A 23,128-nucleotide genomic window follows, 5' to 3' on the forward strand; every position below is an offset into this window, starting at 1 on the left:
CTGCTGCGTTTGGTCTCCTACAGCCTGCAAGGTTTGCTGACCCTCAACCTTAGTCAGCACTGAACCTCCTTTTTCTGCTCTTGCTCTTAGCTGGAGGCTGCAGGATCCAGGTTCTAGTTGACCTTGTCCCATGTGGCCAGGGTTCTGCTCCTGGACTAAGAAAGCTGGGGTCCCAGCAGGACCCAAGAGATATGGTGAGGCCTGGGGTTGGTGAGTAGAAGACACAGGTCTGGCTCCTTGTCAACTCCCAGTCTCTGCAGAGTGGGGAGCATCGCAGCTGTGCCAAGGCTCTGGGTGATGGGGAAGTATTTGCCAATTGCATCCATAACCAGAGAAATAAATCCCTTGCCCAAGGCACTGTTCAGAGCCCTGGATGTGGGGGTTACACCATTGTACAAAACAGGGGTGACCCTAAGGAGCAGAGTTGGGGAGCGTGGCCCAAGCAGCAGGGCAACTGGGGTGGGGAGAGAGGGGCCACAGGACACACTCTAGAAGTAAACCTTATTATGTACATTCTTCTTCTCAAACTTCTGCCTGAGCTCAGACACCAGAGCTGACTGGACGGGGCTTCCTGTGGCCTTGAGTTTTGCCACGGCCTTGGGTTTTGGTGACGGTTGGGGTTGCTGGGGGGCTAGGGAACCAGAGACTGTAGGCACCGTGCAGTGGGCTGGTCCCATGCTGGGTGCCATGCTGGGTGGTGGAGGGGGAGCGGGGGCTTTGGGGGACGGTGTGCTTCCCAGGCTGTTGTTGTTGCAGTTCTCGTTCGGAGGGTCCTCTCTGAGCACAAACTTGTCGGCCGCCTTGGTCCTTCTGAACTTGAGCCACTCGATGCGGACGGTGCGGGGTGCAGGGCTGGGCCGCTTGCGGAGCACGCGGCGCACCGGCAGGACCTTGTTGGACTTCTTGTTGCGCCAGAAGGTGGCGGTGGAGATGAGGACGGTTATGGCCACAATGATGGCCATGATGCTGGCCAGCACACCCACAGCCTTCATGGGGTTGTCTTTGGTCTGCATCAGGAAGGTGGCCATGGGGCTCCGGGACAACATCTGGAAGAGAGATACACTCAGCTGTTCCTGCCTGTTCTCCGGAAAATGGAGCAGGGGCTGTGAGCGCCCTTAAGCCTGATGGGGTTTTCAGCTTTCTGGGGTAAGGCATCCCCTAGAGAATCTGATGAGCACTATGGGCTTCGTTCCAGGAAAAAAATGCACACAGAGAAAACGTGATGCATGCAGCTCTTTTGGATGAAGAACTCCTGCATTCGCTGGTACTGCTTTCCTTTGATTGCGGCGGGGGGGCGGGGCGGTGATCATGTCTGCCCAACTATATCAGGAACCTCTTAAGTGATGACTTCCTGCCAGACACTGAGTTGAGAACTACACGTAATGATTTTACTTCTGCCTTTCAACACCCATGTGAAGGAGGCATCATTAGTCCCACTTTATAGGAAAGGGAGTGGAAGCTTAGCAAAGTCCAAAGTCACACCATTAAAAATTGTTGAAACTAGGATTTTGACCTGATTTCAAAGCCTGTGTGTTTGATGGTACAGGTGGTCTCTGTGAGCACTGGGTGGGTGTCTTTGGAGGAAGGTGGTCTTTCTCTCTCTGGCCCTCTTGTAGAGAGGCCTGAGCTGGCCCCCTGACCCTCCCCCCAACCTCTGACCTGGGCTTTGTACCCACCTCAGTGTCCACAATGTCAATCTTGAGTAAGGCAGTGGTGCTGAAGGATGGGGAGCCACGGTCCTTGGCCTGCACCTCTAGGGACCACGTGTGGTCCCCGCCGGGCGTGATGTTGTGCAGGGCATCCAGGGAGCGGATGGAATTCTTGAGCCGGATCTCCCCTGTGTGTGCATCGATGTCGAACACATTGGCTGGCTCTGCGTGGGTGATGGAATAGTCCACCAGGTTGTTGGGCTCCTCTGCATCCTGGTCTGTGGCCTGTGCACAGGGAGGGGCAGACTGAGCTGGGCTTCGCTGGTGATACTTGTGCATCCTGGTTAAACCGACATGTCATATGTGGCTTGCCTGGTTGATGGGAAATGGTCCTAATCCTGTTTGAGTGAGTGGAGCTGGGAGAGGAATTGAATGAGCCAAGGTGGGTCTGTGCTTGGCTGTCTATGGGTGTGGTAGCAATTCATTCTCAGAACAAGTCTAGGCAGTTGGTATTGTTAAAAAACAAAAGCCTGGATGCTGAGTGACTTGTCTAAAGATGGAGAGGTAGAAGGAGGGGAGCTGGGATCCAGAGTTAAGACTGTTGGGGTTCAGGGTTTGTGCTTTTTCCGGATCGGGAAGGTGGTGCAGTGAGGAAAGCAGTGCTGTGAAAGCAGGCAGACAGCTGTGTGAACTCAGGCAAACCAAACGTGCAAACTGCCTGAGCCTCAATGTTTTAATTTGTAAAGTGACAATAATGTCTTCTTTCTTCAGAGGTTACTCCTGGGTTGAGGTGGGGATGGGGGTACATAAAGTCCCTGAAAAATCCTTGCTTGTTTCAGGAATCCAATATATTTTAAAAGAAATTCTTATGCCACGGTGCCACTTGCAGCTGCAGGAACTAGACTTTCAGAGAGCTCAGCTACCTTCAAAGCCCACCTCAATTTTCACCGGGGTCCCCAGCACCATTGTCTTCTCCTGGATGCTCTTTCCAAACTGGGGGTAGTGGTCATTGACATCCAGCAGCGTGACGAACACCTCGGCCAAGCTGTACCTGCCCTCCATGTCCTCCGCCTTCACATAGAAGTTGTACCTGGCGGTGGCCTCGGCATCCAGGCTGGCCCAGGGCTGGGTGTAGATGATCCCAGAGGATGGGTGGATCAGGAAGCTGCCGGGCACAGAGAGTGCAGACAAGCGTGTGCACAAGCACACTCATGCACACGTGTGCACACACAGAGGCGCACACGTGCCTACAGTAAGAAGCCGCCTCCAGGAAGGGCCATGATGCATTGGGCAGCTTCTTCTCCAAGGCATCCCGCCTGCTCCTCTCTGCATCCTCACATTCTGACTCAGGGAGGCAGGACCACCTACTTACCCATCTATCAATGTTGAACTTACCCGGATCACAGCCCTTCCCTCTCTTCCCACAACCTGCCCCTGCCTAGTCCAGCACTGCTTGCCTGGCCCGAGGTCATGAGCCCCAGCTCCAGGCCACGATCATGACCCTTCTTCTCTCAGACTCACCTCACCTGGTGTGTCCCCACACCTCTGCCTCAGGCTCTCTTGAGCTCCCCTCCACTTCATGCCCCTAGGCTCGCTTCCCCAACCCTGGTCCTGTTCTTTCCAGGCTCCTCCTGCCTTTGGCACAATCCTCCATCCTCAGCCTCCCAAACCCCTTGCTTGAGGCCCTGTTGGGGATTCTGGATCCACTCACAGGTCTGCTCCCAATCCATAGATGGAGTATTTGACTTCACCCCAGGGACCTGTGTCTGGATCCACGGCCTGGAAGAGAGAAAGCACCCAGTGGCCCTGCCCCTTTGTCAGGGCACGTTGGCAGCTCTCACTTTTCAACGACAGAACAAGGGGTTGGGGGGTTTGCCCAGCTGGGGAGAAACTAATCTGGAGGCCTGCTCGGGGGCCCTAGTTTTGCCCCAGGAGGTCTCCAGTGCTGGAGGAACCAGATCTGGAAGGGCTTGTATTTCTCATTATATGTCCTCATTATAGTCCTGTGAGCTGTTGTTGTCCCCATTGTATAGAAGAAGAGCTGAGGCTCAGCGAGGGCGGGGAGCTTGTCTAAGAACACAGCCAATGAGTGTGGGCTGTGCAATTGAAACAGGAGCCCAGGTGTGTCTGACTTCACAAGGCCCCCTTCAGAGGGGCTCCCAATCCCACCCCCAGCCCCTGGGCCAGCGCCCAACCCACTGTGACAGCCAACACGTTGGAGCCCCCTGGGGCGTTCTCGGGAATCCTGGCAATGTAGTAGTGGGAGGTGAACTTGGGGACATTGTCGTTGGTGTCCAGGAGCTGGATCACGACATCCGCTGTGGAGCTGAACTTCTCTGGGGTGTTCACTTCGATGGCCAGGAGCTGGGGAAGGAAGGAAAAGGAGGACTTGTCTGGGTGGCAGCTGCTCTGCAGAGAGCCTGCCACGGCCTGTCTCAGTATCATCCCTGCACCTGCCTGCCTTGTCTCCCGTTTTCTCAGGGGCCAGCCAGCTATTCCTGCCTTGACCTGCAGGGGGCACCTCTAAGGTGTACATCATTCCCCCCAAACTGACTGCAATGCCTGTTCCCTTACAGTTACCATTTGCATTGGGACCAATTTCTTTAGGTCCATTGATTTGCATATTCCTTTTTTTAAATTTCCAATTTAAAACACTATTTTGCTTCATAATATAATATAATATAATATAATATAATAAGATATGATATGATACAACAAATACAATACAATACAATACAGTACAATATAATATCTGCTAGGGCAAGTTCCTGCCTCATATTCTTTTTTTCCTTAATTTCTTGACTATTCTTACAGGTTTATTTCTCCAGATAAAAACCAGTGTAATTATGTCATCTCTCCTACCTCTTCCCCTGAGGAAATTTTGAGTAAGACTTAATTGAGGTGGCGTTGGATTCTTTATCAACTTAATGAGAATTTGCATTTTAAAATAGCGTATGTCTTTATATTTCTTGCTTTCTTTATATCTTTTTGTTAAATTTGTACATTTTTTGTCATTTAGATGGTGCATATTTCTTGTTATGATAATTCCTAGAAACTTTATCTATTAGTTGTTATTGTAAAAGTGACCTCTTATTATATTATTCTCATTGCTATTTCTTGTACATAGGAAAACTATTAGATTTTTCTGTATTAACTTTGTGATCAGTCATGTATCAACTTTCCTGTGTGTAACAGTTTTTTGATCATTTTAGATTTTTCTAAGCAATCATATCATCTAAAAATAATAATTTTATCTCTTCCTAATGCTTGTACCTTTTCTTTCCTTCCTTTATCCAGGAATAACGTTATTCTAGGAATAGTGTTAAAGAATAGTGGTGAACGGAGTTCATGACTTCATAGAATGCTTTTAGAATTTCGTTTTGATTGATTGATTGAAGTATAGTTGATTTACAATGCTGTGTGGAAGTTCACTTTTAAGTATGATGCCAGCTATCAGTGTGTATGCGCGTATAATTATAAATAATTATAACAATTTAAATAATATCAAAGTTTTTCCTTTTTATTAATAAAATTATTTATATATTTATGTATAATATGCATTATTTATATATGTTTATCATTTTAAATAATTAAAAGTACAAGGGAGTATATTTTTCATCTTCTGCTAAAGTTTTTAACATAGTAGATGACATGTCAAATGTGTTGAGAAAACCTCTGTCCTGACGATCAAATAGTTTTCTTCTCTCAGTCTGTTCACATGGCACATTATATTGGTAGTTTTTCTTTGGACCCCCCCACCCTTGCGTTCCTGGGGTTAATTGTAGTTTAGAAGCGGGAGCTCAGCGAGGCAGTATGAGCAGTAGGAGAAGGTTCTTGTATCACAATTCTTCTTCTCCCTTCCCACCTGCTCCCCAAATCAGCAGGAGGGGCAGAGAAACTAAGAGGAAAGGAGTAGGGTCAGAAGGGGCAGAATGTGACAAGGGACCCCTTAGGAATGAATCTAGGTGCTGGTGTTCCCCCCCCCCCATTCAGGGTAGGGCCAAGCATCGCCTACCTTGAAGGTTAACATTTTGGACTTTTCAAAGTCAATGGCGGCTGAGTTCTCCACAATGATTGTGACTTGGGCTTCATTCAGGACCGTCTGCGGGACCACTCGGAAGATGCCCCCGGGTCCCACCAGCCGCAGGTTGAACTTGGCATTGGCTCCCTGGGCAACAGTTTGGAGTGAGGAAACAGGGAAGATGAATGAGAATAGAAACTCATTATACAGTCGTGCTATGCAAGGGGCCTTCGCATGCCCTTGATCCTGGGAGGTGAGTATTATTACTTCTTTCTATAGAGGAGGTGATCAAGAACCAGAAGAGTTGAGCAGACTATGAAGACTAAGCAAGGAAACAGGCACAGAAAGCTTAGCCCTGCACTGGGCACAGGAGGCAACAGGACACGTGTGCAATGTCTGGAGGGTCAGATGCAGAAGTGCTTTTATTTGACTGGCTTTTTCTTTTTAACTGATCGTGAATCTCTTTAAACCAAGCAGCTAGGCTTTGATTGTCTACCCTCCTTCCTCTCATTGGTTACCCATTGTTGCTTCATTCATTTTGTGAACCTCCAGTCCCCTGTGACAGCAGGAAAGGCTCATCATGCAGACTCAGCTTTAGGACTTGGTCCCATGTGGTCTGCAAGAAGGCAGGTGGGGGGCAGGACCACATACCTGGTCTGAGTCATTGACGGTGATCTTGAGGCCCCGCAGGATCTCCCCCTGGGGTGGGTGCTCATACATGGACAGCTCAAATCTGTTCTGGGGTCCACTATCTCCATAGAATGTTGGTGGATGGTTGTTGAGGTCCACGATCCTGATGGTGACAGGGACCATGGCCTGGGCAGCTGGGGTCCCTGCAGAGCTGACCTCAGTCACCTGGGGTGGGGACAGGTGGCTGTGGCTGTGTGGCAGGCTGACTCTAAATGGCCCCAGTGATCCTTGCCTCCTGGTATTCATGCCCTCATGTAATCTCCTCTTGGCTTAGTGACCTGCTTTAAGCTGACAGAATATAGCAGAGGTGATGAGATATCACTTTGTGATTAGATTAGGTCATAACTTCTGTCCTCTAGCAGACTCTCTTTTGCTGGCTTGGATGGAGCAAGCAGCTGTGTTGGAGAGGCCTGTGTTCCAAGGAGCTAATGGTGATCTCTAGCCAACAGCGAGCAAGGAACTGAGGTTCTTCGTCCAACAGCACACGAGGTACTAAATCCTGCCAATAACCATGTGAGTTTGGAAGCTAACTCTTCTCCAGTTGGGCCTTCAGATGAGAACCCAGCTGAAAATTTGTTGGCAGCCATGTGAGAGACCTTGAAACTGAGGACCCAGCTAAGCTGACTCTGGGCTCCTCCCCCACAGAAAGTGCAAGATATAAATGTGTGTTGTTTTGGACTTCCCTGGTGGTGCAGTGGTTAAGAATCTGCCTGCCAGTGCAGGGGACATGGGTTCGATCCCTGGTCCAGGAGGGTCCCACATGCTGTGGAGCAACTAAGCCCGTGCAGCACAACTACTGAGCCTGTGCTCTAGAGCCTGCGAGCCACAACTACTGAGCCCACGTGCCACAACCACTGAAGCCTGCACGCCTAGAGCACGTGCTCTAGGGAGAAGCCACTGCAATGAGAAGCCCAAGCATGACAAAGAAGAGCGGCCCCCGCTCGCCACAACTAGAGAAAGCCTGAGCACAGCAATGAAGAACCAATGCAGCAAATAAATAAATAAATAAATAAATAAAAATTAAAAAAAAAATGTGTGTTAAGACACTAAGTTTGTGGTAATATGTTACAACAGCCATAGGAAACTGTAATAGCGCTATTACTAGTCCTGTTTTACAGATCCAGAGGGGTGAAGCAGTCGCCTGGGGCCACACAGCTGGAATAGGAAGAAGGTAGATGTGTCTGATTCCATAGGCAGTGTTCTCTCCACCTCACCACACTGCCCTCTCTTTGCAGCCAGATGTGGGTTCAAACCCTAGCTTTACCATGTTCTGCCCTTGTGTCCATTTGGCCAGAGCGAGGCTGCAGGGCTGGGAAGTGTGGCTGTGCAGCAGTAGATGACTAAGACAGCCTGCAAAGCCAGGGCCAAGAGTTCATAGACACCTCATGAACGTGGGGCAGATATCATATGAGGCCCTGCAAGGGCTTCCTTGCCCTTTCCTGTAAGCATGCTCTGGTCTTACCTACCCTAACATTACCCTCCCTGCACTGCACTTTGTCACACGGTAGCTGTTTCCTAACTCTTCTTTTGTAGAAGCTTACACCCTCAGCCTCCTTTTCCTGCCTCTCTCTCAATTCTCAGCCTGTCCCCAGCTCAGATGCTTCATGCTGACTCCATGCTGCATGTGGCACTGCCCACTCTTCCTCACCCTCCCGGGTGCTCAGTCGCCTTGGCTAATGTGACTCCACTTTGCAGGTTGGCCTTGACCCCTGATCTCTCCTTTACTGGCTCCTCCCTCTTCCTTACCCTTAGTCAGGATGCTCCTACAGCAGTGCTCTGGGCCAGTGGCTCCCCTCTCCCCACACCCTCCTCTGGGTGGTCTCATTCCCTGCCATCCTTTCACAGCTATCTGTAGGATGATGCTGGTCTCCCCTGAAGTCCAAACCTGTACACTCAAGTTTGGATGTTTCAACTTGAATGTCCCTGAGGCACCAAAATGCAGCATGCCCGTCCTACACAACTTGCCTCCTCTTCTGTGTTCCTGATGGCTTCATCCCTCCCTCTCCCTGCCCCCACCCCTCACAGTCACCTTCTGTGGACTCTGCCTCCTTCACAGTTCACAATTTGTTTGTTTTTTTACCATCCTGCCTCCTCTCATCCCCAAGGGCCCTCAACATCTATCACCTGGGCTGATGGTTCTTCCTCTCTGCCTCTCATCCAGTTCCCTCCAAACGCAAGTTAGGACCAGTGTTCTCAAATGCCAGACTGGGACTGGTGTCAGAATCACCTGGGGGCTTAAAACAAGCAGAGTCCTGGGTTTCCCCCAGGTGCACTAAATACCCATCCTTAGGAGTGTGTCCTGGAAATCTTTGTTTGCCAAGCTCTCTGAATTTAGGAATCCCACTAGTCTAGTGAGCAGTCAGAGTGAGCTTTTAACAAGATGCCAATCCTGCTCAAAACCTTTCCTGGCTCTTCACTGCTCTTGGGCAGGACTAGATACATAATTTGCAGGTCCAGTGAAAAATGAAAATTAAGAATTTCAAGACAGCAAGAGCAGAGCCTTAAGTCCAGCATGGGACCCTTCTAATTGTGGTTCCTGTGTAATCGCACAGGTTGCTTGGCTGCAGAGCTGGCCCTGTTGCAGAGAAAACCCATACCTTGTATTCCAGGGCCTTTGTTCTTCTGGCCCCGACCTGGGGTCTGACCATTTACAGGCTGCCTGTGGACTCTTGGCTCCAGACCCCCTTGACTCCTCACTGTCCCCCTGGGACATCATGTGCTTTCATCTCCAGTCTTGGCTCACTGGGCTTTCCTAGCTTGCAATGCCTCCATCTGCCCCACCCCAACCAATACTCCCCACCACCAGTCTCCACTTGCTGGGTCCTACCCATGTTCAAGGCATTGCTGCTTCCATTCTACCTTCTCCTGCCTTATCACAGCTCCCCTTGCCATGTGCTACCTCTTGTAGGTGCTCCTTGAAGCAATCTAGATCCTTCCCCAGACTGTGAACCCTGAGGGGTAAGGGGGGTGGCCAGGGTCTCATCACCTTTGGAACTTTCCAAGGCCGGAGGGTGGGGAAGGCCAAGCTGGAGGGAGAATACCTGTACATGCAGCTCATACACCTCTCTCCAGAGCTGGGCAGGGCTCTGCAGCACAGAGATGGCTCCAGACGTCTCATTAATTTCAAAGGCTCCATCACTCCCTGTCACAGAGGAGAGACGTCCCCTGTGGTTCTGAACAGGGCCACACGGTGGCGTAGGGGAGTCGTGCCAGGCAGGGTACCAAAGTCTCCTCTGTGTGTTATCTCATTCAAGTCTTCTCTGTAGAATGTTATTCTAACATCTGTGTCTTCTCAATGAGGAAACTGAGTCTCAGGGGGGCTAAGTAACTTATCTAAAGTTACACAGTGAGTGCAGATCCGGGACTTAAAGTCACTACTTTCTGGCTCCTATTTTGCTTCTCTTATGCATTGTGTGTGTGTGTGAGAGAGAGATAGAAAGAGAAAGGGAGAAATAAAGAGGTATAGAGGGAGGGAGATAAGGAAGGGGATAGAGAGAAGGAAAGAAAGGAAGGGAGAGAAGGAAGAAAGAAAAGAGAGGGAGAGAAGAAAGACTGGAGGAGGAGGAGTAGAGGGAGAGGCAAGAAGATGGGAGAGGAGATGTGTGGGGTGGGCGCTTGCTACATGTGTGAAGGATTGCAGTGGTGGGGGAGAGAAGACAGTCAGGGGTCTGCGTGCCTGGGGAGAGATGCTTTGGTGTGATGCGGGGCACATTTGCACATGCATGAACTGCTGGAAGGGAAGTAGGCACCAGACATGTCCCAGGGACAGGGTTGGAGGAGGTGATGGTGTCTGAGTGAGAGCATGGCGATGTGTGCATGTCTGGGACCAGGCACCAGGCATGGTGGCCCCACTGAGGGGCCTGGCCCCATGGGAACCAGCTACTGAGGGCTGCAGAGCCCTCCCCAGGGCTGGCTCCTCCTGCTCAGTTGCTGCCCACTTGTGGAAAGAGCCAGCAGAGGTTCAAACCCACTGGGAACTTGGGGTGATTTAGCTTCTCTGAGCCTCAGTTTTCTCATCCATACACAGGGCTAGTACTAGGGACATGCAGAATCATCATTGCACTTAATTCATTTAATTCAACTGTATGCTCTAGGCCAAAGCACTTAAGAGAATGAGAAAAAAAACCCACAGCAATTTAAAGAGTGTAAGAAATCTTGCCACCGCTTTCCATCAATGAGTGTATGGGAACATGAGTTGGCACCACCTGTGCTGATCTCAGTACCCCCTCCACCCCTACTCCACCCCAGTCCCTCTCTGCCCAATGCATCTCTCTTCATTTCTGGACATAATGACAAGCAGGGACCAGAGCAGATGCCCAAGGAGACATGCTGCCTTCTGGAGGGACCCAGCTTCTCCTCTCCATGCATCTTGTACTTCTGGCCTATAGATGAGGAAACTGGGACCCAGAGAGGTTGGGAAATCTCACTCTGGTCACCCAGGGAGTTGTATCTGCAGCCCAGTGATGAGCCCCAGACTCACCGTTCACGAGGCTGTAGAGAACATGGTTGGGTTTGCCCCGATCTCCGTCCATGGCGACCACTGTCAGGACCTCTGAGCCCTTGGGGGAACAGAAGCAGCTGCCTGAGTCTGACGGGGGATCCTGGAGCTCTCCCTTCCCCAGACGATGCCCCCATCACAGAGGGGAAGGGCTGCCCCCACTCAAGAGCCAGCCTCTGTGTGGCCCCCTCCTTGCGCTAAAGGGAGCTCATCGCCTCCCTGGCCTCCCAGGGCTGGAGGGAGAGCTGAGCCCCGCTGCTTGCGCCCAACATAAGTTGGCACGTGGGCTTCCCAGGGACGTGCCGGCCTCCTGCGTGGGCCTCCTCCTCACACCTCTTACACTGCCTCCTTCCCCACACACCACTCTCAGGCCCCTCCTCTACTGCCCACCCTCCAGCCTCACCCCTGATACCTCATCCATCTTTGGCCTTCAGAGGTGCCCGAACAGAGAGGTGGAAGAGGGGCCAGGCAAGAGAGGGTTCAGTGCAAAGTCCAGGAACTGGGATTTTATCCTGTGGCCCTGGGGGACCGCCCCAAGGCTTTGGGAAGCGGACAGGCCCTGCTTGTTCCTGGCCTGCCGCCCCCTCCTGGCCTCCCTACTCAGGCCTGTCTCCCTGGAGGCCTGTCCATCCTCATGGCTGCTTCCTGACTGTCCGAGTGCTGCCTCCTCTCCCCCCAGCACCTCCCTCCCCCTAAGCTCCTCAGCAGGACAGTCCAGGCCTCCCCCTGCCCTGACCTGCGTGCGGCCCTGGCCTTCCTCTCTCCCACCTGCACCACTCGGCTGTCAGCTTCTGGAAAGGTAGTGTCTTAGCTTGGGCCCAGCATGAGTGGTGCTCGGTGTTTTCATTGTTTTACAAAGTTGGGAATAGTCAGAAACCGAGGAAGTAAGAATAGAGAATGAAATTCCAGTCCACAGAGAGTTCTCGAGCCGTGGCCACATGAGGTCTGGCTCCAGCCTGGTCCCTGCCCGCAGGGGAGCTCAGGCATATAAACACATGGGCACCTCAAGGAGGGGCATGTTCATGGAGGGGCGTGCGTGGCCAGTGAGCAGACAGCAACCAAACATGCCGGGGAGAGCGGTGCCTGGGCTGAGCCGAGAAGAGCAAGGGGCACCAGGCCCTTGGGCATATGTCGGGCAGAGGGAAAAGGGAGGAGTGGTGAGAGGGGCTGGGCTGAGGAGAGGATGGTGCGGGCTCCTGGGGGAAGGGGAGGCCAGCCCGCAGATGCCAGGCCCTGGACTGGAACTTGAGAGGCTGAAAACTGGGGTGGGGGTGGGGCAGAGACTGCACCGAAGGGGGAGGAAGCCGAGGCCAGCCTTCCAGCTGGGCCCGTGTGTGATGTCTGAACAAGGGTCACGACGATTCAGCAGCAAATTGTGGGAGAACTGCTGGTCTAGGGGCACCTCACCTCCTGTACACGGTGTAGGAAAGGCCCACCTAAACCAAACTGTCGGCTCTCTTCCCAGCCTCTCTTCTCAGCCCTTTTGAAGGGCTGACATGTGCAGCTGGGCTGGGGTGAGTGTGAGTGAGTGAAGGCATGCCTGGCAAAGCCTGGGCACCCAGTAGGTGCTCCACAGGTGAGCAGCTGCTTCCCCCTCATACTTCCTGATGCAAAACGACCTGTCTGTGGCCTGAGTCTGAGCGAGTCCAGAGCCGGCCTCCACCTGAGGAGGGCGACCCCAGGCTGAGCCCAGCCATCTAGCAGGGGTGTCCCCGGGGCAGCTCAAAGGACAGGGCAGGAGGTGTCTGGAGGTGACACTGGGCTGAGGGGTGCAGCCACCCACCGGAAGTGTGTCCTCGTACACGTAGCCGTAGTAGGGCGTGCCCACAAAGACTGGGGCCATGTCCTGCACGTCCTCCACATTGACTGTGACCGTGGTGGTGGCTGAGAGCACCACGTCGGCCCCTCGCAGCCTCCCTCCGCCATCCTGGGGAGGAATTGGAGAGGGAAGAGAGGTTGGGCCCTGGAGGCGAGCAGACTCTCGTGGAGTCTGCCTCCTGCCACTTACTGGCCTTGAGGCCAGCTGCCCGCCCTGATTTCTGTTTGCTTCTGTGTCACCTGGAGATAATTTTCCCCTCATACGGGTATTAGGAAAATTAAATGAGATGATGCATGAAGGTCTTCAGTCCGTGCCTGGTATGCAGTAGGCACTCAAACGTGTTCCTTTGGAAAGAGGGTTAGGTTTCTCTCCAGGGAAATCAAGTCAATGCATGGCAGGCGAGGAGGGGGTCAGAGCCAAGCCCCCCCTCCCAGCCAGGAGTCCATCCTCACACACCGCTGAGCACCTGCTAAGGGCACGACGTGGACCTGAGCCTGAGAGTATATGAGGAAGTGCGTGCCCACCGAGCCCGCCCTCGCACAGCACCTGGAGGCAGGGCCACCACGAGCCTCCGGCAGCAGGCTGCGGGTGCTCTGCGGCCAATATGGGACCAGCAGGGGCCTTTCCAGGATAGAAAATGGGGGGCTTAGAGGGACCGCTGGGGTTTCCTGCCCTCAGGAAAGAGCAGCCGCTTGGCTGAGCACCTGCTGAGGTGCAGATCCCACATCACACCCTTGAGAAACGTGAGGAACTTGGTGAAGTCTCGGGGTGAGCAGGTGAGGAAACTGAGGCTCAGAGAGGGTAACTGGTCCCACAGAGAGGAAGAGGAGAGTGAGAAAGCCTGGGCAGAGAAACGGAGGTGCCTGGAGGCCAGGTTGTGTGGGATGTGAGGGCCCTGAGTCTCCAGGCGTGGCCACCTGGGCCTACAGAGGGGGCCAGTCCTGTCAGTCCTGAGGGGCGTACTCCCTCCCCCAGGAGGGAATATGCCCTCTCCGGCCCACAGACACCAGCCCCCTGGAGAATACGTCCCTGTCGTGGCAGGGTCCATTCAACAGGGATTCTGAGCGGCTGCACCCCACCCCTCCTGCATCGCGCCTCCTGCGCCCCGCCCACTCCCCCCGCATTGCAGACACTAACTGTTCCGATCCAAGGGCAGCCTCCCCTGACGGAGGCTGAGCAGAGCCTGGGTACTCCCACTCCTCCCCCTCTGTTACCTTGGCGACCACGGTGACGAAGTGGGCCCGGGCCTTCTCGTAGTCCAGGGTGGCCCCGGCCTGGAGGCGCAGCACCCCGCTGTGGCGGTCCACGGCGAACTTGGTGGAGCGCGGATTCTGTGAGAGCCAGGGGCAGACTGGGCCTCGGGGAGGGACCCAGGTGGCCCCAGGAATGCCCGCTCTGCTTGCTGAAAGGGGGTCTTCACCGTCCTTCATCACGGAAACCCGGCCTCAGGGCCGAGGTGCAAACTTCAGGGCACTCAGCCTTTCTGCCCCCCAGGGCTCCCCTTTCCTGGGGCTGTGGGCTTCCCCTCCCCCTCCCTCAGTCCAGCCAAGACGTTCCCTTCCAGCAGGGCCTCAGCTCTCTTCTCGGCTCAGCTAGAAGACAACGGGGCTGAGCTCTGGCCTGGAGTCTCCAGCAGGTAGACGTGTCAGCAGAGGGCTCAAGCCTAGAGGAGGCGTGGGCTGAAAAGCCACCATGATGGAGAAAACCTGCAGCATCTTCCAGCCTCACCAAGTAAGTGACTGTGGGCCAGTCAGGCAGCGTCTGGGTGGGGGGTTGGGGAGGTCAGGTGGGGGGGGCAGGAGAGGATCCTTAATCTGAGGAAGGGTCACTGTGTGTCAGGAGCTGCTGCTGGAGCTTGACAGGTGTTTATTTAATCCTCACAACGATCCAGTGAGGATGTGCTTCCGTCTTTCCCATCGTACACGTGAGGAAACAGAGCTGGGGAAGTCAGATAATGGCTAAAGCCCTGCGAGTAGGAAGTACTGGGATCTCTCCAGAACCTGTGTTTCTAGATCCTGAGCTATACTGCCTTGAAAATGGTGAGAGCACGTGATTAACCGTGGAGAACAGAGGAGATGCTTCGGAAACAGCAGCGGTGGGAAGGAGGGCGGTGGGCTCTGGAGCAGCCCGGGGAGAGGCAGGTGTGGAGAAGGGTCCCTGCCTTCGACAGGGCGGGGTGGACGGACAAGGGTGGGCTGGGGCTGTCACAGCTCTGCTCCTTCTGGGAGCTGCCCCTTCCGCCTTTTTTCCTGTTGACAGCTCTAGGCCCAGACAAGTTTCTCTTACTTTTTGTGGGTGCAAAGTGCCCAGGCCATCTCCTGGAGGAGGGGCTGGCGGGTGGAGAGCTGAGGGTCCTGAGATCTGGGGAGAGGGAGGCAGGTCAACTCGGAGGGGGCCAGGATGGGCCAGTCAGGGGAAGGTGGCTTCCGCTCAGGCCGGTCTCGTGTCCCCACCTGTCTGTCCCTCCCCTGAGATTACTGAGACCTCGCAGGGATCAGAGGCACCATCTCCGACGACCTTTGGGGATAGTTGAGGCCCCGACCTGAGGGCCTTAGTGATGGGGGTGGGGGCCATCCAGGTGCCCCCACTTAGCCCAGGCCTCTGGTTATTTCCTGTGCGCCCCACCTTACCTTCAGGAAGTAGGTGACACTCCCTCCAGAGCCCGTGTCCCTGTCCACTGCACGGACCTTAGCGATACTGCTCCCAGCAAGTGTGTCCTGAGGGGTCACAGCCACAGAAGGTCAGTCCCAGGGACGGGAACAGGGAACTGGGGTGAGGGCGCACGGAAAGGTGGGGTCAGGGGAGTGAGGGGCTAAAAAGAGGTGAAAGGTGGTGATTGACCCAGGGAGCATCGAACAGGAGGAGGGGCCTCGATGGAGGAGACCCATTGGAGCCAGAGTGGGGCAGGAAAGGGCAGGGGAAAGGAGGAACAAACAGACATGCTACCCCGAGAACGGCTTCAGGGAAAGAGTGAAGAAAAAACTAGGGGTCTGAATAGACAAAGGCTTTAAATATGAAATGACTGTAAACAGTTAATACACTGATACATATTCAGTATCACCAGGGATCACACACGTGCAGTTTAGAGCCAGCACAAATGTCTTTTTCCTGATGAATGAGGAACATTTAAAACTCCAAGAATCCCCAGGGTTGGCCAGGAACCAGGAGACAAACCCTTTCCCACATCCTGGGAAACAGGTGCCGTTCTGGAAAATCAATTTGGCAAACCTCATAGGCACCCGTGTTTTGACCCAGCCATTTCAAATCATTCCAATTAGAGAAAGAAAATTTTATGTTCAGTTTGTTGTTTGATGTTTCTTATGACGGCAAAAATTTAAAGCATCTTCAGTATCCAAACATAAAGGAACAGTTCAGTAAATGCACTTGAGGAAAGCTATTAAAATGTTAGTTACTCCAGCTTTACAATTACTGAGGAAGATGCTTATGTTATAAATTCAGTGAAAAATAGAACACAGAAAGCATCTGTTTAGCATAGTCACAACAATGTAAAACAGAAAGCAAGAGCCTATAATCATGAAAACGATGAGAAGGAAATACCTCCCCCCGCCCCCAACTTTAACAATGTTGTCTCAAGCTGGAGGGATAAAGGGTGGTTTATGAAACTCTTTTTTCTTCTACTTTTCTGTATATTCACATTTCCACAAAAGAGTATATTATAGGGAACTCCCTGGTGATTCAGTGGTTGGGACTCTGCGCTTTCACTGCAGGGGGTGCGGGTGCCAAATAAAAACAAAAGAGTACATCATAATTCTAATAGAAAATGGCACACGAACGTTCCTTTGGAATAAACATGTGAGGGGATGGCAACGGAGGTGGTGGGAGGACACAGAAGGGAAGGGTCTCCAGAGGGTGGTACGTGATGGAGGGGCTCTCCACGCCAATGCCTGGTCCCCTTGGTCAGGTCGCAGGGCAGCCCAGAGGGCAGGCCACGGGCCTGGGGTGGGAGTGCCTCGACCTTGCCTGGTGGCCCCTCGCTCACCTCAGGCACCTGGACAACGTAGGGCTCCTGGATGAACCTGGGCGCCTCGTCATTGGCATCAGTCACCAGGATCGTGACTTTTTCTGCCACCTGAGAAGGGGCAAAGGGGACAGGAGTTGGGGCAGTGAGACCATCTGGGTGATAAGGGGACAGTGTCGTCTAACCCCTCAGGTGCATGTTTCTGCCCCCTCCTTCCCTTCCCTCCCTCCCTTTCTTCCTTCCCTCTTTTATTCATTCATGCAGCACATATTGTTAAGGAACTACTTGGTGCCGAGCACTGTGTTCCATCCTGGAGACGGAAGACACAATCTGAGAGTGTGAATTTTGCAGGATGGAGTGGTGGGCAAGGATCAGCATGTAAAAGAACAGTGGTGATATCACCTCAGGAGACAAGCACGACATGCTGGGCACTGAGGGCAGGGGCCTGCACCGCAGGATTCCGGGGGCACCGTGTGCCCTGGCCTAGATAAAGGCCCCAGTTTAGGTGGCTGCATCCAGAGGGCCTAAGAAGAGGCAGCTGACACAGCCTGCGGTGGAGGACAGCAGGGAGGCCTCACAGAGGTGTGAGACGTAAGGTCTGCCGCACTTTGCCAGGTGAGAGGGAGAGGAGGAAGGCGTGTCACAAAGGCGAAGTGAAAGGCATGGTGAGTTCAGAGAACAGAGAGCGTAAGCAGATTTAGGGTTACATGGCTGGTAGGGCGAATGTGGGAGAAAAGGTGGGCGAGGCTGAGGGTGCTCGAAATGCCAGTCTGAAGCTTGGCTTCCATCCTGAGGGCAGTGGGGGACCAGATGTTAGTGCTTTCTGAGCTGGGGTCTGCAGCCAGGTCTGTGTTGCACAGTGATGGTTCCGGATGTGGACTGGGGTCGGGGAGCCTTGGAGGGAGGGGAGCCCCCAGGATTATCTGCGAAGCAGTGATGAGGGCTGGTTGAAAGTGGTGACTGTGGGGAAAGGGGCCAGGGAGGAGGGGTCAGGTGCCTAAGTGTTCAGCTTGGGTGGAGCCAAGGGCCAGGTCGGAGGAGATGGATGGGCAAGCAGGTTTGAGGAGATGCTGCTGGAGGAATGTGGGTGTGCTCTGTCAGAAGTGCAGCTGACAGGTACCTCAGCTTGGGTTTGCCGGGAGCCCACTTCCCCCTCCCCGGAGGAGAGAACTGTACTCAGCCCCAGGGAACTGCGCACTGCCAGGGGACTGGCTGGAGTGTGCACTCACCAGATTCAGGCCATCGGAAATGCTGATAATGGCTTCAATCTCATCCTCCCTCTGTGAAGCACAAGGACAGAGTGAGTGTCCAGGAGTCTGAAACACCGTGGGGACCCCTGAGGCTGGGTGCATCAGAGGAGGCCTGGGCATTTCAAGGGAGCCTTGGAGTAGGGCGGGGCGGCCACATGCTTCCTCTGGCCATGCTTGAGACCTTATTTCAGGCCTTGACCCATCAGGGGTTCTCATATACCCAGAGGGTTGAGGTGCCAACAGAAAATGCAGAATGAGGAGGGATGCTAATTAGTGTGCTGGAGGGCCCAGGAAGAGGTTTTTTATCCTTTAAATTCTTTCCTCTTTCTCCCTCTTATCTCTCCCTCACTTCTCTGTATTCTACAGTTCCTCAGAAGTCCAGGTCTGTGGTGTCCCAAGCCCTCCCCTTGACACGGTGGGTGTCGAGGTCCCCATGTCTCCTGGGGTGACAAGGAGGGGCAGCACAATTGCACCTCTGCTGTGACCCCACAGCTGTTTCTGAGACGCACCCCTTCCTTTCTTTGCACTACCATTAGACCAAAGCTGGCAGCAGCCCACAGCTGAGGTCCAGGCACGTGGTCCACCAGCCTGGTATAGGATCTCATGCTTCTATGCCCTGTCACCTGCAGGTTCAGAGGGCACAGAGGGGTGGAGTTTTACCAAACTCAGACCTGCTCTCTAAACTAGTCTTTCCAGCCCTGGTCTGCTGACTGGGTTTTCTGTGACGTATGGGACCTCTCCAAGGATGCTCTCTAGGGCATCTTCCCGTCCACAGAGGTCTGTCTGCATGCCTGGCAGGCAGTGCTCCTCGCAGGTCTCCATACCTCTCTGTCCAGCTCTTCAATCAGTGTGATGTTTCCAAAATTGGGGTCAACCGTAAAGACGCTTCTAGCACTGGGGTCAAAGCTGATGTGGTAGGAGACAGGTTCTCCCTCGGGATCTGTTCCATTCAGGGTGTACACGTGAGAGCCTGGAAGGAGACAGAGAGGTCAAGTTGAGCACTCGCTGCTGGCCCCGCCCTGGCTGGCTGCTTCCTACTTTTTCTTTATTCTTCACGACTATTAGTTAGCTGTTAGTATCTGCCACTTTACAGATTGTAATCTAGAATACAGATTACAGAGGGCTTCAGGGCTGCTGGGCCTAACTCTAGGGTCTCTGCCTGGTAATGACTCCTGTCCCAGCAGCCAGGACTGGGGACAGGGGATGAGAGAAAAGGGAGGATCCTTAAGGCAGAGGGTGACCCATGTGCAGCACTCTCCCCCAAGATTGGAACAGTTCTTCAGGGAATTCTGAGCAGGTGCTTCTTTTACACTGCTCTGGTCCTTTTGCTCAGGGTTCCCAGACTGGGAGATGGGGAGGAAGTGTGAATCTCTCTCCTCCCTCTCCAGCTTCCCCTCTCTCTGCAGATCTCAGTGAATTCATTGTTCTAGGGCCATTTTAAAGCCTTGAGCCCTGGGGCTCTGGGAGGTAAGTACCGTCGCTCAAGGTCACGCAGTGGGTAAAAGCCCCAGTGCTAGTGACTGCTGCCTGCCCCTGGGGCCAGCCCTATCTCTGGGCTTGTGGCTGGGTCTCCAGGACTGGCCAGGCTTAGGTCTCCACAGCCGCTTTGCCCTCCTTTTCCTGCAACTGCCCCAGGGAATTCAGAGGGCAAACAGGGTGCCCCGGGAGCACCCGCAGCCTGGCGGTCCTCATCTGGATAGGCTCCGAGGAGTCATGGGTTCGGTCCCTGTGTCCAGGTGAACGTGGGCCGCCCCTCCGGGAGACCTATGAGGGGCAGGTGCCAAGGCTACTCACCCACAGGAGTGTCTTCCGAGAGGCTGAACAGGGCCATGTTTCCATTGGTGCTGCCCACTCCGTTGTCAAAAAAGTGGGGGGCGAAGTTGGCCTGGGCTAGGAAGAGAACACAGAACAGAGGACACCCGGACACGCGGAGGGACAGCCCCGCACTGGCGTGGTCGTGCATCTGGCCCCACCCGCGGGCAGGCGGGTACTCCCCTCCCAGACCCCAGCGCGCCCACCGGGTCCCCCGGCCACCACCTCCCCGTGGGCTCAGGCTGGGCTCTGGCTTGTCAGGGACATGCACCATCTGGGGCGCTAGGAACTTAAGAAGCGGCCAATCGCAGCCCCATCAGACTGGGAGAGCGTGCCCCGAGAGGGGCAGTGCCCTGGCCAAGGTCACACGAGGAGTGGGGAAACCCTCCCACAGCCTGCAGAGCAGCCGCCAAACCTCCCGCCTGCTTCTGAAGAAGCGGAGAGCAGCGACGGTCCCCGTCCCCCCGCCCCCGTCCTGAGCCCCACTCTGGAAGTGAACGGTCCAGAACTGTCCCTGGGTCCACCCGGCTGGCGCCGGCACCCATCCCTTGTCCCCACCGGGGCCCGCGGGGCCCAGCGGCCACTCACCCAGGCGAAGGCACAGCAGCCCCAGGGCCAGGACGGCCCGCGGCCCGCGCCCCATGTCTCCGCGGGCGGGTGGTGTGGCTCCCCGCAGCCGAGGCCGGGCGCCGAGCGCGGAGCGTGCCCCGAGCCCGCGGCGAGTGCAGCGCTGACGGCGGGGGAGGCGGCGGCGGGCGGGGGCGCTGCGTGGTGCGAGGGCGCTAAGCGGATGACAAGGCTCGGATCGGCGCCGCCGGAGCGCTCGCGCCCGCCGCCTGAGACCCATGAGTGGGGGCAGAGCTGAGCGGACCCGCTCCCAGCAGCGGGCGGGGGTGGGGGGCGGGAGAGCGGGCCAAGGGTACTCCTCTGTGCTACCACGACCTCCGTCCCCAGGTCTGGAGCGCAGGAGCCAAGGGCACCCCAGGTCTTCCTGGCACTGGAAAACTGGGGCTTCTCCGAGTCTCCAAGTCCTGGTAGGGCTAGGTTCCACTGCAGTTGTCTTTTTATGAACTTCCTCTGTGGCTGTCAGAGGGTTTGCCACTCTCTTGGAGCCTGACTTTAAAACAGCGGCGAGGAAACAACCCAGCCTCAGCATAGACGGATCCCTCCCACTAGCCTCTAGGAGAAATGAGAGCAGTGCAGTAAAGGGGGTAGACGGCTTTGAGAAGGGCATGGCCTTAAAAATCCAAATACCCTCCAGGAATGTGTCCCTGGAGGATATGGGGAGTAGGCAGAGGGGGAGGTCAAAAGACAAAGAGGAGGGTTGTGGTAGGGAAAGGGGCAGGTGGTGAGAGGTTATCAGGACCAACTCTCTGAGATCTCAACCCATTATTGTCTGGGCCCCAGGCCAAGCCAGATCTCCCAGAGGGTCCAATTACTAGTCTGATCACTAATGGGGGTCCACATGTGTGGTGGGCAGCAGTGAGGGCCTTCAAGAATCTACTGAGGTGGGAGGCAGAAATTGCCAGGCAGGATTTCCCTGGTGGTGCAGTGGCTAAGAATCCACCTGCCAATGCAGAGGACATTGTGTTCGAGCCCTGGTCCTGGAAGATCCCATATACTGCGGAGCAACTAAGCCCATGTGCCACAACTACTGAAGCCCATGTGCCACAACTACTGAAGCCTGTGGTGCCTAGAGCCCGTGCCCCACAACAAGAAAGCCACGGCAATGAGAAGCCTGCACACAGCAATAAGTAGCCCCCTTTCTCTACAACTAGAGAAAGCCCACACACAGCAACGAAGACCCAATGTAACCAAAAATAAATAAATTAGTAAATAAATAAATAAATAAATAAATATTTAAAAAAAAGAAATTACCAGGCAGCAGGCTAGCCTCCCTCCCCATCCCCAGTGCCCAGTTGTGGCCAGGAGAAGCAGCAGACCCATGCAAGCTTTGCAAGGAAGGGTGAGCTGTTTGAAAGCAGATTCAAGCCCCTGGGACAGACTTGCTAACAGAACTGGCCGACACAGTTATGGACTGCCCCAGGAGGGGTGAGCTCCCCATCCCTGGAAGATGTTTAGGCAAAGCAAGGCCCTGCTGTGGGGGCCCTGGGTGCTGGCAACTGGGAGAAACACTCAAGCTCAGGAACCTTCCTGGTTGCTGATAAGTTTCCCTGGGCTGGACCCTCATTTTCTTGCTCTGACAGTAGTGTCTGAAGAAGCAGCCTGTCCCCCTTATATTCACAGGGTGTACAGGGTGGATACTCTAGGCCCAAGCGTGATCACTCTCCAGGATGCCCTTGGGAAGGTGTGTCCACAGACAGAGAGGACACCTTTGTGTGCTCCCCAGAGAGGCCTCCCTGGCTGGGGTCCCAGCATTTCCTCCCCAAGGGCATTCACAGGAGCAGAGTATTCTGCATCCCCCAGGCCAGCCCTCCTCCATCTACTGTTAGCAAGAGTGAGGGATTCAGGCCAAGGAGAAGATGAATGAGCAGTCCCAGAGTTGGCAATTTTCAGGCCTAATTAACCAAAACGCTTCTTGTTGAATCCCCTCGAGCTTGGCCCTTTCACTGAAAAGGTGTGCTTTATTTATTTTTTAAAAAGTTATAAGTTATTTTTATTTTTTATTTTATTTATTGAAGTAGAGTTGATTACAATATTATATGTTACAGGTGTACAGTATAGTGGTCCACAGTTTATAAAGGTTATACTCCATTTATAGTTATTATAAGATACTGGTTATATTCCCCTTGTTGTATAATATATCCTTGTAGCTTATTTTATACCTAATAGTTTGTACCTCTTAATTCCCTACCCCTACAGTGCCCCTCTCCACTCCCCTCGCCCCACTGGTAACCAACAGTTTGTTCTTTATATCTGTGAGTCTGCTGGAAAGATGCACATTAAATTGCACAGACATTTCTCCATCTTTCGTGTTACAAAATGCTGAGACAGAGCCAGCGCAAGCCTTCCACAAGCCCTACACAGAGATGAAGAGACTGAGGCTCTCTGTAGATCACCCAGTGAGCTGGAGGCAGGGCCAGGGTTTCCTGGGGCAGGTGTCAGTGTGCTGAGAAAAACCAGCTCTCCCTGTGCCCTGTCTGCCCATCTCCTCATCAAGTGGTTCTGGCGCTTTTGACTTCTTTCTCCTCAGTTCACTCAGTCAACAGACTTGCACTAGAGATGAATAGAGGAGTACCCCACATGCTGTGTGTGTGTGTGTGTGTGTGTGTGTGTCTGGTGTGATTGTCCCTGCTTTTGAAAGGAAGAAGTTAAAGCACAGAGAGTGTAAATCACTTGCACAGGCTCACACAGTCAGTGAGGGAGAGAGTCTGGTTTCACACCCAGTTTGGCCTGGCTGCAAAAATAGTTGAAACTCTTTCCATGGCAGATGAAGACCATGAAGCTCC

General features: G+C 53.9%; 1 protein-coding gene across 1 annotated transcript; it reads right to left on the reverse strand.

Annotated features, from left to right (window-relative positions):
• Positions 1-173: 173 nt before the first annotated feature.
• Positions 174-20,465, reverse strand: CDHR1 (cadherin related family member 1). Its single transcript, XM_057736305.1, has 17 exons — positions 20,307-20,465; positions 19,701-19,796; positions 18,731-18,876; positions 17,886-17,936; positions 16,678-16,767; positions 15,308-15,394; positions 13,892-14,008; positions 12,642-12,785; positions 10,841-10,919; positions 9,402-9,502; positions 6,322-6,525; positions 5,665-5,817; positions 3,849-4,013; positions 3,361-3,428; positions 2,586-2,814; positions 1,677-1,934; positions 174-1,046 (listed from the first exon to the last, which is right to left on the reverse strand). The coding sequence occupies exons 1-17, from the start codon at positions 20,359-20,361 to the stop codon at positions 489-491; spliced, it is 2,601 nt and encodes an 866-aa protein (XP_057592288.1). The 5' UTR covers positions 20,362-20,465; the 3' UTR covers positions 174-488.
• Between the last annotated feature and the right edge of the window lie 2,663 nt (positions 20,466-23,128).

This window comes from Hippopotamus amphibius, chromosome 5 (genome assembly GCF_030028045.1).
Source record: "Hippopotamus amphibius kiboko isolate mHipAmp2 chromosome 5, mHipAmp2.hap2, whole genome shotgun sequence".
NCBI classification, from domain to species: Eukaryota; Metazoa; Chordata; class Mammalia; order Artiodactyla; family Hippopotamidae; genus Hippopotamus; species Hippopotamus amphibius.

Bases quoted from the DNA above. Each gene is read 5' to 3' on its own strand.
- CDHR1 (XM_057736305.1), bottom strand. From the start codon at position 20,361: ATGGGGCGCGGGCCGCGGGCCGTCCTGGCCCTGGGGCTGCTGTGCCTT. The intron at 9,503-10,840 runs GTGAGTCTGGGG...CCTCTGTGACAG, and splicing joins TCTCTACAGCCTCGTGAACG to GGAGTGATGGAGCCTTTGAA. The intron at 4,014-5,664 runs GTAGGCGATGCT...TTCCTTCCCCAG, and splicing joins CCAAAATGTTAACCTTCAAG to CTCCTGGCCATCGAAGTGAA.